Below are 15,405 nucleotides of genomic sequence, written 5' to 3'. Positions count from 1 at the left end.
AGCAACTAAAATTAAAGAACCAGAAATTATAAAAGATGACATCTTTTGGTAGACTTGTTTCTGATTCTGCCTTGCAACCTGACCAAGATGGGACGGTGGCTACTGTTACTGTTTGCTTGTTACAGCAATGGCATAGAGCTATGGAAGTACCAAGCTAATAACTCTTTGTAACAAATTTGAGACATGACATATTATAATAGTAAAAATATTTTCACATACCTTATAACTAATTTAATCTCATTTTATGACTGAAATAAATCTAAAAGCATGTATAGACATTTTTCATCATTTTAGGTATTTTATTATTTTTTAAATCATTTTAGGTATTTTAACATCCAATATTACACTAATCAAATCCACAGGACTTTAGTTTTATATCCTTTTCCCTTTAGATGAATCCAAAGAATAGAATCAGTATAAACTACTTTATGTCTGAAAGAATTCACCTTTGAGATATCGAACACCACCACTTCCAAAGAATTAATAAGAAGTCCCTTTATCATTCTTTCTATTTCATAATCCATACAAAAAAATTACACGGTATTGGATTTGTCCAACTCTCTTACTAACTTTTATACAACTGGAGGTACCTGCATGAGGAAGACAAGTTGTCAACGAATCACTTTTAATTTCAGCATATTAAAGTATGCTATATGTTCCACAGTGAATACAGACTATTTTATAAAATCAGAAACAAGTTCTGAAAAAAATACCCACATATAGACAGCTAACAAATACATATCTCAGTACCTGGAAAGGTTAGTACTTCTACGTCTTCCAAAATGCATCAAGCTTCTGCTGTTTTCCCCTGATCCAAGCGTGCACGTGTGTGTGTATGTATATAAACACCCACAGACAACTGAATTAGTAGTCCACATTCCCCAGATGGATTAATGTCTTTTGTGACCTTCTCCCCTCCAACATTGTTCCTGATTATTCATTTTAACTAATTTTTGCCTGCTTTAACTGGGAGAGGAAAATTTGCCTCCCCACCCCGGCATCAATCTAAGGGATACTTGTGTCCTGTGAGCCTTCATTTCTCATAGAAGAAAAACTTTAGCAGTGAAATTAGAAATTTCCTTGTTTCCTTCCTTTCCGGGGCTTACTCTCCCTAGGTTGCCCAGCTGCCCAAACATCGGCCCCTCCGTAAGAAGCTGTAAGTAGCACCTGCTGGATGAAAGATCCAAGATAAAAGAAAGGCCTACTATGGGCAGCTGCGTGGCCCAGGCTGGCCTGCCTCGCCACTGAGCAAGGTCTGGGGTCACCATACCCCACCACCTGGAAGAGAAGACTTAAGGAAACTTTATTTTAACATTCAAAGATCTGAAATATAATTACGCCAAAAAAAATCATGACACGTGTTGAACTCTTTCTGAGTACAGGAGCCACAGTTCCCCTTTACTACTATGAGCTCAGCTACAAATAGGTAGTTTGTACAAACAGGTAAAATCGTTTATTAGGAACCCTTAAACTTCTTATAATAAAGTGACCGTTAAATATAAGAATAAAATGACTATCTTACTTAAAAATAAACAAAGGTCACTTTGTTTTGTCCCTGTGGACATCCTCTACACATGGCCCAATCAGTACTTCCCAAGTACAGGTTTGTGGATGTTTGTTTAACTTAGTAAATGATGGAAATAAATGAGGAAGATAATACTTTCGAAACAATGTAAAAAGAAATTTAAAACCAGTATCTTGATTCTCCTTATTCTTCCACTCCAAGCTTGCAGCCTTTGGATAATATGTGGGAAAGAACATACGTACATTTACATTTCAACTTAATGTCTACTAAACTGAAATGCTGTTATCTTATTAAAATTCCTATCCTAAATAAAAAAACAAGCGTGACAAATTATGGTGACAAATAATCTTGACAATCATGTAATGAAATCATATCTTTTTTTTTAAAGATTTTATTTATTTATTCGACAGAGATAGAGACAGCCAGCGAGAGAGGGAACACAAGCAGGGGGAGTGGGAGAGGAAGAAGCAGGCTCATAGCGGAGGAGCCTGATGTGGGGCTCGATCCCATAACACCGGGATCACGCCCTGAGCCGAAGGCAGACGCTTAACCGCTGTGCCACCCAGGCGTGCCTGAAATCATATCTTAAAACTCAAATGATGACAAGAATGAATACCTTAAAACAAAGTAGTTAACTATGTTAAAGACATTTTTACTGAGAATTAAAAAAAAATCACCCAAAGATATCATGTTTTTAAACTTGCTCTACTCATCATGCCTGTATTTTTTTCCACCTCTCTATAATGATTTAACATTCTTTCTGCCCTTAAAATATTTAGTCAGATGTAATCTCTATTTTTTTTAACTCAAAAAGGGCCATTTATAGTAAACAGGAATTAAGGAAATAATCCCTCACAAGAATTTCACACAATGTTACATGGGTACATGAAAAATCATTATCATCAGAAGGCAAAGCTACAGAAACTTGAAAAGTGCACTGTCTTTATTAAAAGGAATCCACAGGCTAAAATAAGCCAGGCCTGCCAGTCCAGCTACACCTGTCCCAGGTTCTTTTTTTCGTTTTTCTTTTTTTTTTTTTTTTTTTTTAGATTACTTATTTATTTATTTGACAGAGAGACAGGCAGAGAGAGAGGGAACACAAGCAGGGGAGTGGGAGAGAAAGAGGCAGGCTCCCAGTGGAGGAGGCTGATATGGGACTTGATCCCAGGACTCTGGGATCACGCCCTGAGCTGAAGACAGATGCTTAACAACTGAGCCACCCAGGTGCCCCTGTCACAGGTTCCTCATACTGGTTAGCACACAGAGTACTCTAAAGCAGAGCTTCCCAACCTCCTTCATGCTGTAGCCCACTTAGAAAGTGGAAACAACTGTGCAACATCTAAGGTCAAAGGATGAGGGGCTTTGGCTGCCCCTGGGCCAGAGGGGCTCCCTGTCAGCAACCTGGCAGCAGTTCTCCGGGCTGAGCCAAGAGAGAAACTCTGCTCTGAGGACTCAGTAGAGAGAAGGGAGGGAAGAAGTGTGGGATGGACATGCACATACAAGTCTGCACACTATTCAGGGGGTTCACAGTCTACATAAAAATCCTCACCCTCTATCACCGGCATCCTTCCTCCAGTGGGATTCTGGGGATTATGTCATATCTGAGGTTGCACAGTTCATTAGTGACACACATAGAATGAGACCCAAGTGCCCCAACTACATTCAACTTCTCGATACTCCCTGCCAATCTCCGCGGACAGATGGAATACTCTACCACTTCTGAACAGGTGGAGTCTGAAATGCAGGTGCAATGGGCCAGTAGGGCCAAAATACACAGCTTCTAGAGGACAAGAGAATACTCCAGTCTGCTCTCGGGACTTTGGAGTCCTTGTGTTTCTGGTGCTGGATAAAGGAAATGGGAGAGGAGAGCAGACAAGATTACCCAACAGGAAAGAGTAGTCAGAAAGGGAGGCAAGGACTGAATCTTGAGGGACAGCAGAGAGAAACAGACCCCTAAAGAAAACTGGCAAGAAGAAAGGGAGGAGGAAAGAAGGAAGAAAACATTAGGGGAAGAGAGAGATCATGAAGCAGGGGCAGTCATTGTCAGATCACCTGAAATACTAAAGTGTCTTTCCTCTGGACTTGACCACTAGACTTGACTCCCCTTCTCAGCAGTGACAGGGAAGGGGCAGGTAGAACTGAGTCTTAGGAGAGGAAGTGGACTGAGCAAAGATTATAACAACAAACTTGCTTGTGGAGGACACAGAGACTGGACAGAGTTCCCAGGAAGAACTCAGAGACAGGAGAAGTGTTGGCTGAGAGAAAAGAATTCAGTAGTTTGTTTTTGAACCATATTAGAAATGTAGACTAGGGGAAGGGATCACCTACTGAAATCATGAACTAATGATCATAACTCCATATTCAGTTGGTAAACATCAGAGAAAGGAACATGTGACATCAAGTTGGTCTGGGCTGGTGGCACAAAGAGATATGCTTTCGCCCCATCTTCCGGCCTGCCCTGCCTATTCCTGATCTGCCCATTCAGCTTCTAGGCCTGCCTCCTCCCCGATCCTGCCTTGCTAGCATAGGATTAGGGGTCAGGAAGAAGAAAAGAGGCAAGAATAGATGAATATACTATGAGGGAATACAAAATATATATGGGTCTCTGCCCCACTTCCTGGAATAGGGCCCCTAAAACCCTTGTAATTTCCTAAGTGATAAGCGCACGAGGAGCTCTTTTGTTTTAATAACACAGCTCGTAGAGGTCTCGTGGGCTCCCAGATGGCTCCTGAGTGAGAGGGCTGGTCACCAGAAAGACCACGCCACGATTAGAACTTAGAATTTTCAGCACCCCCATCCCGACCCCTCCATTCCTCCAGAGAGGGGAGAGGGGCTGGAAGTGGACCATGTCTATGTGAGGAAGCCTCCATAAAAATCCCAGTAGCAGGGGTTTCAGGGAGCTTCCAGGTGAGTGAACATATCCACGTACCGGGAGGGTGACAGCTCCACAGGGACAGACATTCCTGTGCTTGGGACCCTCCCAGACTGTACCCCTTGTGTCTCTGCATCTGGCTATTCATCTGTATCCTTTATCATATCCTTTAATAAGCTGGTCAATGAAAACAAATGTTTCCCACAGTTCCCTGAGCCACTCTAGCAAATCAGTCAAAGCTGAGGAGGAGTTGTGGGAACCTCTGATTTGTAGTCAAGTTGTTCAGAAGCTGTGGGTAACCTGGGGCCCTCCTACTTGTGACTCGCACCTGAATGTGATGGAACAGTCTCATGGGACTGAGCCCTTAACCTGTGGGATCTGACGCCATCTCAAGACAGACAGCGTCAAAGCTGAGTTAAACTACAGGACATCCAGCTGGTGTTGCAGAGTTGTCCGGTGAGGGGAAAACCCAAACATTTACTCACCGTAAGTGCTAGAAGCAAAGTGCTCTCTGTGAATGTGGTAATACTACGAAAGTGATGGAGAACTGAATTATTTTTCTTTACATACACACTCACACAAGAGAGTATGTATGCCAGGTCTTTGCTGATGTGAACTGACACATATTCTATTTCTAGCAAAGTATCACAAAGAATCACCTCAAGGAAAAAGCAAAGATACAAAATATGGATAAGCGGGAAGAAAAGAAGCAATGTCTTCTCTTTCCCATCAAGAGTAAGACCATTACTGAATTATCCATGATTCTGCTCTTATGTGAATAACCATATATTTCGACAGTATCTGAAGAAAAAAGCATGTTTGGTCCTCAGGGATCTTTTCCGCTCATATGGCTGGCAGGAGAGGAGTGATTTCTTCTGGATATATCTCTGCTGCAGAGTGGGGAAAAAAGGAGAGCTCTTTCACCAAAGTTAAAAGGACTTTTTAAAAATGGCCTCTATGAAAATACATCTGCTGCTCCGTTGGAACCTGCTCACACTGTACTCCAGGCCACTGTGCATGAAGGGCTTCGAAATATGGTACAAATGTCCATGACGCCCCCTCTCCCTCTCTTTCAAATTCTGCTTTGGTCAGCCTAAGATCAAGTACCTGTCATTGGGCAGTCAAGTGATATGCATTAATAAATCAGTGGCCCTAACTGCCAAGTTTCTTGAAAACTCACAGGACTCAAATGGCTGCCATTAATACTCCCAGGAGGCCACTACTGTCCTTCCATGAATGCTGCATGAAAATACGGAGCTGGCCAAAAAGAGCCTGGATGAGCAGATGAATGTCCACTCATGAAACAATCATCATGAGGACAATAAACAGTAGTTCAGGATGGTGGATGTAAATCTCATTAACAGCCACGAAAACACTCCAGACGCACCACGTGTCTCTACTTCTTGCTATTGCCAACATCTGTCCCCTCCCTTCCATTCCTGTTTCCACCACTTCAGTAAATTTCTCCTGTCATCATTTCATATAAAATAGGCTCTGATTCTTCCAATTCTAATGTCCGTAAGACTTTCCTGTGAATATGAGCAGGGAGTAGTAATTCCTCCTTTGAACCCATCTATGAAATAAAGATTTCTATTCAGGATAATGGCAAACCGAAGAATTCCTCAATGTAACTTCAAGAGTCATTGCAACCTGTGAGGTCTGCTAATGCTCCTCACCATGAGCCACACTAGGGTTAGGACTGATGAGTGTCTCCAGCATACAGGGCCCTTGGGATGACATGATTGCTGCGAAACCAGGCACGAGGCAAGCACAAATCAGCACCTGCTCTTCTGCACAGTGTGTCTGAAGTGCTTGAAGCCACAGAAGAAACAGCCTGATTCCTTCACATCTTATCTAAAAACAAAATTAAAGGTGACAAAATTAAACACTTACATGTTTATGCAGAGATGCACTGCAACGCAGAATCAGTCCTGAGAAAGAAAAACTAGAAGTTAAAGTTACTGTTAAATTCCTGCACCAAGTTCTTAGTGACAAGGAAGCAGGCGTGCTGCAAGAAGCACAAGGATTAAGAGCTTGGGGTCTGGAGCCACAGTGCCTGGGCTTGAATTCAGGCTCTGCTGCTTGCTGGCTGAGCTGTGGCCAGTGGAGAACCACTGAACTTCCCTACGCGTTAGTCTCCCCCTCTGTAAAATAGGGATGATAACCGAATTTACCACAAAGCACTCGTACAGGGTTAAGTGAGTTACAACAGTGCCTGTATCATCAACAGTCAGTTATCCTCAAAAACAACGCAAAGATAATTTTCCTCCAAATTTACACTGTGCTTTGAATAGGGTTTATGTCATATCACTACAACATTCACATGTATAATGCAGTGTCCTTGAAAAATCTTAGAGCTAAATAAAACCTTGAAGACCTGGTTCAATGGGACAGGGCAGCTCTCCACTTCCCTGCCTCATGTCCCTACTCTGCTCTCTCCTACAGCTTCCCTGGGCTCTGAACGATCAGTATGACTTGGTGACATACATCAGTACCGGCATATGGGCCCTTTGTCCTCCTCTACACTTACTTTCAGCTCCATCCCATTCTTAGAATTTATAAACACAGGTAAGAACTTCCGTTTCTGGATTTCTAAATGGCTGAAAGGATAACACCAATAAAAGAAATGAAATAAGCAAAAAAGATGAAAAACATGTCAGATGAAGCTGAAAGATGCAGTGAGCTCCAAATGTAGGCAGGTGAGGGACTGGCTGATCTCTCAACTACACCAGGGTGGTGCAGATTCCTCAAGAGGAAGTGTTTAAGCCAAACATGAGGCTCTGCAGGAAAGCCAAAAGAAAAGGGGGAGGGGAGGGGAGGAGCCCAAAGGAGTGGGAGGGGACGAGGGGAGGAGGAGGGGAGGAGGAGGGGAGGGGAGGGGAGAGGAGGGGAGGAGAGGAAAGGAAAAAGAAAAGAAAAGGAAAAAAGCAGGCTTGGCTGACTCCCCATAGAAGTCAAATACACTAAGACAGACACCCTGTGTGGAGACAGTTCTACTCCATCAACAGTGGATTCCAAGACACACTCAGACATGCCCATGGACAGGCCACTGCTGTGCACAAGACTTGAGGACCACTCACACCCGTCCCCCTTCCCCAAGCAGGCAAAATAAATGGTGACATTGCTGAATACAAGAGATAAAAAAATGACACGGCTCTATGTATCTCTAACCAAATCATATTAAATTTAACAGGAGGAAAGTTTCTACAAAATTCTATTACGTTGCCAACTTTTTATGTTAACTGTATTTAAGTTAACAAAATGTAAATAAGGCCAATAATAAACATGAGGTCACAACCTGATAAGTTTTAACTAGAAGACTATTAATTGAAATAGGAGGGATAAAATATGGAATCTATTGTGAAGCTAAGAATAGTTCACCTCCCTTTTTCAGCATGTAAGAAATAGTTCACATCAAACTTAAGTGGCTATGAGTGTTTAAATAAGTATAAAACAAAAAATATTCGAACTTATCAAAGGTACACACAGAACTACAAGGGAATAACCTCCCATAAAATACGTATCTCTGGCTGGCTTCTTTTGCCACTTACGTTTTAGGGTCATCTTATCTAGCATCGAATAGTATATATCATTATAAAAGGTATGTTTGTTTTAAAATAAGCCAATGTTAACCTAAAGTACAAGATTGATGTGCTGCAAAGAGGTAAATATTCAACAGGAAGGCTCTGCTGCTCTTTTCCCCAACAAGGGTTATCAAAACCAGCAAAAATTACTCAGAGACAACTATAATTTTAACAAGATTACTGGGGTGAACAGAATCCAACACATGAACGCTGAAGCTCGGAGAGGAACTCCAACCCCGTCCCTTTCCTGATGATAACAGTGGAGCAGTTAGCGCCTTGCCAATGAGAACTCCGAATCACAGCAAAATCAAAATGAGAACTCTGAATTCCAAACCCTGAATCCCAAGCCCTGTTCTCTGAATAATATTTAAAATGTCTATCACAGTAAGTTATGAGATAAGAACAAAAGCTCTAACAATATTTGCCATATAATTTTCAATTTAAAATAAAAAGTTGAGTGGTTTTTAAAGATCTTTTTTCCCTCAAAATGGCCCTCTTTTGTCACTTTGTGGCACTCATAAATTTAAGAGTGATGCAAAATGCCATTGCACATTCACCTAAAATAAATACTTTTAATAGAATTTCCAGTGCGTAGAAGCTTTTTAAAGTTGAGCCTCAAAAACCGAGTTAGAAATAAAGTACATAAACTTATACCATACACACAAAAAAACTCAAAATGGATTAAGATATGTTTTAAAAGATCAGTTTTAGAAAGAAAATATGTACTTGTGACAAGATACAATTTTTAAAAAATAAAAGAAAGATGACCTTCAGAAAAAAGCAATGTCATAGGAGAGAGAGATCTTTAAGATGAAAGTACTTCAAGTATGAACCTCTTCAAAACTCTTAAAAGAGTCAAAATGATTCATATTAAAGTAACATACATGCTCGCCATGGATTATGTGTAAATATCTCATCATGCATAAAATAAATGATTTTTTTAAATTTCTAAAGTTAAAAATAAAACAGCTCACAGAACATTTTTACGAGAACATTCTGTAAATATTCAAAACCGCACGTTTCTTTCCTTGTGGTGACAATCACATTTATGGGTTCAGTCCTCTAACGGAACTCTGGTCACTGTCAAGGAGAAGGAATCAAAGTTTACTCAGAACTACACCAGTCAACTGCAAAACCTTTGGTGCTGCATCCCACTTCAACGACAAAAGTCTCTCTTATGAGGATGGAATCATATTACCTATCATCCTATAAATGTGTTCACGTCTTAGTATGGAGATGGCTTGGCAACCCAACTAAATACCAGATGTAGGCTCTAAACGGGATCTTAACCTTCAAGAAGGAAGTAATTTTTAAAAATGAAAATATATTAGAAGTTAGGCAAGAGAACATGTCCTCCCAAATTTTTCTGGGAAAAAAGAACTATTAAGATCTCCTGATGAGACGGTTTATGCAATAATTAAAACTTGGACATCAAACCATATTTTCCCCACCAATGTATTTTAAAGAGACGTTCCAACAAGAAACAGAACCAGTCTCGACAAACTGCTACAGATCATCTTTATGTGGATAGATACATGCATGTTAGTTAAATGCATACAATTTTCTAACTGTTGTGCTATTTATAATACTGAGGCTTAGTGGAAACTCACCATTGTTATGATCAGAGTACAGCACTAAATTACCAATGCTTTGTGAATGAGTAAGGGAAGTTAAAGTGCCCTCCTCCCTCTACTTCCCCAGTCACCAAACCATCTCCAGTAATTTTTGGTCTAGAGCCAGCACTTACTGGGCTAAGCTCTCTCACAGCTACAGTTCAAGTACCTGTGCTCATGGGACTGTTTTACCCCATACCTCTCCTTAACCTGGGGCCATGTGCATCCATTCTTTGTCAAAGTCCGCTGCGCCTTAGTTTAATACTGGCTCCAGTATGCCCATGAGGACCTCATGTGGTTGGCACTGTCAACAGACACTCCACTCAAGAGATTTGAGATAAATTCTGCACACACAGCTCTCTTTCCGGACATCTGGCAAATCCATCATCTTGCAACACATTCTTGGAAACACTTTCTCCTGGTCATTGTGCATGAGTACTGGGGCTCGTCAGCCCCTTTCTCTTCTTTGACTATGTCCACAGTTTCAACTTTTACATTTGGCCTACCCACAGCTGCCTATATCCACTCATTTCTCTTTTTTTTAATGAATTTTTATTATATTATGTTCATCACCATACAGTACATCCCCGCTTTCCGATGCAAAGTTCGATGCTTCATTAGTTGCGTATAACACCCAGTGCACCATGCAATACATGCCCTCCTTACTACCCATCACCGGTCTATCCCATTCCCCCACCCCCCTCCCCTCTGAGACCCTCAGTTTGTTTCTCATAGTCCATAGTCTCTCATGTTTCATTCCCCCTTCTGATTACCCCCCCTTTCTTTATCCACTCATTTCTACACGGAGAGAAAAAAAAAACTTATAGAAAAGACAGCCTTTACAAAGAGACATACAGACTGTCTGACCCATATCTGCCAATAGTCCCTGACTTTTTTTGAAATTCACCTGATAATTTGTTAGAGCAGCAATAGAAAATGAATACATACGTATTTGATGTAGCCCATCTTGTTGTATTCAGAAACTCCTGAATGTGTGAAGCAGTACAGGTTGGCAGTTACAAGCCAGAGTCAGAAGTCAGACTGCTAGGGTTGAACTGATTCTATGAACTTCTAACTTCTATTGGCTAACTTTGATTGTATTTTATAAATATTCTTTGAATGTGAGTCTTATTGCTTTTCAGGAGGGCTGGGTCTAGGACAAGAAGAGTGAGGGGTCTGCACAAGATTTAAGGGGACACCAAAACTCAGTAATCAAAGTAAGTAATATTTTAATATGATACTTTCTAAAAATCAAAATTAATGCAAAAAAATCCATGATGAACACTATTAAAGTTGAAATAAGTACCAGTGTTCAGCTAAGCCATACCGGAGCTTAAGGTAAAAGGAAAAATGTGTACCACTATAGATATGTTTTGATGTATTTTTAATGGTTCATTTTTTCCAGAACATTTAAACATTGAAAAAACAAAATCTCAATATTGAACAATCAAAAAAGATTAAAACTCATCATTAGCTTCAATATTTTGTTTATAACACAGAATGCATTATAAGTTTACTTTCCTGGCTTTAATGGAACAAATTCAGCAACATTTTCAAAATCTTCACTTAGCTTACTTTTAGTTCTGAGAACTGCAATGCTTGACAATTTCTCTTGACAAAGTAACAATCTTTTAGATATCTTTTTAAGGCCACTAGTTCACAAAGATAGTTTTAATCTAATTTTAGCATTAGAAAATGGATTCTTATTTGGTTTTAATTTTTAAAAAACTCTCTCTGTATCATGCCTCAAGCCAATTAATAAGCAAAGACAGTATACCACACCAGGAAAAGTACAAGAACACAGAGAAAACCCCTTTGGGGTGCTGGTGTACAAGGTGTGCTGAAAGTTGCCAGTTGAGCAGGAACACAGAACTTTCTGGCACTACAGTATCTACAATAAGCACTCGGGAGCAGCAGTCCACTGGAGGAATCTGAAATTAATCTCAAAAGGAATCAAGGACCTAAATGTGAATCATACTAACTATAGCATTTCTACAAGAAAACATAGAAGGTCTTTGTGATCTTGGCTTAGGCAAAGATTCCTTAGACGGGACACCAAAGGCACGATCCACAATAGAAAAACTGATAAACTGGACTTTATAAAAATTTTTAAAAGTTTACTCTTTGAAGGACACAACTAAGGGAATGAAAAGACAGGTCAGAGATGGGGAGAAAAGATTTCCAAGCCACATATTTGACAAAGCACTTAAATCTGGACTATATAAGGAACTTCCAAAATTCAATAGTAAGAAGACAAACAACTCAATTAAACAAAATGTTCAACTGATGAATGGATAAAGGAGATGTGGTTCATATCTACGATGGAATATTCCTCAGCCATCAGAAAGGATGAATATCCACCATTTGCATCGACATGGATGGAACTAGAGAGGATTATGCTAAGTGAGATAAGTCAAGCAGAGAAAGACAATTATCATATGGTTTCACTCATATGTGGGACATGAGGAATAGCTCAGAGGACCACAAGGGAAGGGAGGGAAAACTGAATGGGAAGAAATTAGAGAGGGACGCAAACCATGAGAGACTCTGGACTCTGGGAACCAAACTGAGGGTTACAGAAGGGAGGGGGTGGGGGAGGGGTAACCAGGTGATTAAGGAGGGCGCCTGTGGTGATGAGCACTGGGTGGTATACGCAACTAACGAATCGCCAAACACTACACCAAAAACTAATGATGGCTAATTGAACCTGATAAAAATTAATAAATAAATGTTTTCATAAAAAAAAGTCCCATCAATTCAAACATACACACTGCCAAAGACATACAGTTGGCAAATACCACATGAAAGATGCTCAAGATCATTAGTCATTAGAGAAATGCAAATTAAAACCACAATAACATACCACTACCACTAAAATAAAAAGACTGATCACACTAAGTGTCAATGAGAATGTAAAATAACTACAATAACTACAAGAGCTCTCATACTGCTGTTGAGAATATCAGCCACTATGGGAAGAGTCTGGCAGTTAAACATATGACTCGATATGATTCAGCCATTCCATTCGCAAGAGTCAGGAAAGCACATGTATACATAAAGACTTGTACACAAATGTTGCAGTGGCTTTGTTTATATTCAAATACTAGAAGCAACCCAAATGCCTACCAACAAGTGACTGGATACACAAACTATGGTGTATCTATACAATGGAATACTGTACTACTCAGAAATGAACTATTAATATATGCACCAACACAGAAGAATCTCAAAATAATTATGTTGACTAAAAGAAGCCAAACAAAGAAGAGTACACACTGCACGATTCTATTTCCGTAAGATTCTAGAAAATAAAATTAATCTATAATGACAAAAAGTAGACCAGTGGTGACCTGGAGACTGGGCAGGGAGGTGGGAAAAGGGCATGAGAAAATCACTGAGAATGATGGCTATGTTCATTCTCTTGATTGTCATAATGATTTCACATTCTCTTGATGGTCATGATGTTATGTATAAACCTATGTCAAAACTTCTCAAAATTAACATTATCTACACATAATAGTTTATTGTATGTCAATTATACTCCCCCAAAAGAACTGCTTTTTTAAAAAGGAAAAAACAGAGGAGGTGGCCGGCAAGTACCTCAATGAAAGATCAGAAGGACAGAGGTTGTGCTCAGATACAGGTCTGCCTGATGACAAGGGGCAGAAGTTGAAGTCAGGAAACCATGGAGGGTGAGCGGTCGGGGAGCTGATGGGTAACCTGGCATGAAGGCAAAGGACTCGGAGACAGCAAAGCCATTAAAAAAAAAAAAGGCAAGTAAGCAGAAGATCAGAAGACATGGCGGCAACGAGGAAGGACAAGTTCTATCAAGGGAGACGTTTCTACAGAGGGGGTAGTGGATGAGGTCTGGAATGGGCCTTGGAGAAAAGAAAGACCACGATCTCACCCCCACAGGCCTGAGGGAGACAAAGAAGCCTGAGAGAAAAGCCAGGGTTCAAAGAGCCGAGGAGGTGAAACCAAGAGGCTGAGGCTCTAGGGCTGTGGCTTAACCCAGTAAGAGGATTTCCAGAGGACTGAGTACAAAGTGGGAAGGAGGGCAAGAAATGCAGGGTAATGATGATGAAAGCACCCCAGAGAGGACCCTGGGAAGACACCAAGTGGGTCAAAGGGGCACTAGGCTCAGCCATCACCTGGTAGACACAAAGGCATGCAGGGTCCCCGTAGTTCAGCCTGGCCGAGATGCATCTCTGGGGGAGTCCTAGTGTCAAGTGCACAGAAGACCCTCTTCCCTCAGGAAGAGGGGGCTGTGGTGTGTCCTGACTATGAGGGACCCAGGGAGGGCTGTCAGGCTCAGGCTCCCCAGCAGTAGTTAGAGCTCAGTGAGCTGTAGAAACTTTGAGAAAGAAGGCTGCTCAGAGGTTGTGTTCACATTCCAAGCACTGTCAGGCCACTGGGTAGCCCCAGACATAACACGAGGGATACTCTTACAAAGTCATCAACAAATCTGCAGTGTATTATGCATTGGTTTTTATATTATGTATCAGAAGAACCTGGCTGAGCAAACTAGATGAATAACGACTCCTATAAAAAACACCTATGAGGTACTCTGTGAACCTTCCATTTGAGCCCACTCCTTTAAAACTCAAGGGCTATTTATTTTGAAGATTTTTGATAGAAAACATCTCTAGTACAAAACAAATCCTTCCACCCACAGCAAACATTTACCGCATACAGGCATAGCACTGTACGCCGAACGGGACAGGAAATGTGCTTCCTAGAGACTCATGAGCAGTAAACCCTCTTAAAGCAAACCCACAGAACTTGAATCCTGTACTGATGACGCATGGGCACATGAAAGGGGGCCAGAGCCTGTCCCTGCACCAAATATTCTTGGTTTACTGATATGCCATTCTTTATCATCTCCTCACATCCTATCAGCTCTCATTATTACAGAGATAAGGCTTCAAGTGCCCACCCTTGTCCACCATGACGTATTGGCCTAAAATTGACTTTAGGAAAATCTTCCCACTCATAATTAGTCATGGGAACTTGCAAACAGTTGAGTAGCAGGTTGGCAGACATCACGGTTGGTGAGTGTTCTGTCAGTCACCTCCCTTATCTGCCTACCCTCTAAACCTCACTTGAAGCAGTATCTCTAGATGCCTGGAATAATGAACGGTGTTCATTTCACATGACAACACTGAGAGTCCAAACAGGCTTCCTCATTCAATGGCTTATATATAGCAAGAAGCCAGCCTTTACATCTTTACGCATAGAGAAATGTGTAGACTACTTTCTCCCTCTAAAAACAGTTTAGAGAGAAACAGAACCTCTCTCTTTGCTACTGACAAAACAAGATCACAGGATAAGAAACTGACTTCAAATGGACTTCACACTGTGGCACTTGATGCTTCAAATTAACTTCTTCTTTCTCTGTATAAACCTGGCTATCTGATAGGTCCGAGAACTTTGAAGACTTGCAGAATATAGGAGTTGCTCTTATTTTAGGTTTCGAAATGTAGGGACATTATTTGTAGTGTGTGACAGGAAGCATACCAAACCAGTGGTGTGTGAACCCAGCTTCAAGGTTCTAACTCAGTATTCCAGAGTACCTTGGCCACTACCAGCCATAGTAACATTTAATTAAGTAGTTTATACAGTAGTGGTCTTCAGATTAGGTAAGAAATATTAGATATCTAGAATATAAGAGATCTAAAATGAGGGATACTAGGTATGTAGAATGTCTGGAATAGACTAGTGAAAAGCTTCCTGTCCTAGCCCCAAGAGGTTTCGAGGAAGTCAAGAAGATACCAATGCTATGGAAATATTGAACGCACATTCCTTCCTTTT

At 40.8% G+C, this 15,405-nt stretch overlaps 2 protein-coding genes across 34 annotated transcripts in view; one reads left to right on the top strand and one right to left on the bottom strand.

Annotated features, from left to right (window-relative positions):
- LOC148108139 (uncharacterized) overlaps positions 1-15,405 on the top strand; it is a 485,477-nt gene that overhangs the window by 177,556 nt on the left and 292,516 nt on the right. The gene's annotated exons all lie outside the window — the stretch shown is intronic.
- The window catches only part of LOC123803623 (ral-GDS-related protein-like), a 124,342-nt gene that overhangs the window by 28,323 nt on the left and 80,614 nt on the right, over positions 1-15,405 (bottom strand). For 8 of the 21 annotated variants that reach the window (XR_015721098.1, XR_015721097.1, XR_015721099.1 and 5 more), the window contains one exon: positions 447-6,251. The exons of 5 other annotated variants lie outside the window; for them this stretch is intronic. Coding sequence is in view for 2 of the 16 variants with exons in the window: in XM_087853854.1 (XP_087709980.1) it covers positions 6,295-6,328 (34 nt within the window). In the remaining 14 variants the exon portion in view is untranslated. Of the gene's footprint in view, positions 1-446; positions 6,252-6,290; positions 6,329-15,405 lie in introns of those variants that run through there. 8 more of the 21 variants (XR_015721113.1, XR_015721107.1, XR_015721085.1 and 5 more) reach the window with 5 other exon arrangements.

This window comes from Ursus americanus, chromosome 22 (assembly GCF_024610735.1).
Source record: "Ursus americanus isolate L20-20 chromosome 22, mUrsAme1.1.p, whole genome shotgun sequence".
NCBI lineage: Eukaryota > Metazoa > Chordata > Mammalia > Carnivora > Ursidae > Ursus > Ursus americanus.
Note: the sequence above shows the minus strand (reverse complement) of the source record. Positions and strands in the feature narration are given on the sequence as shown.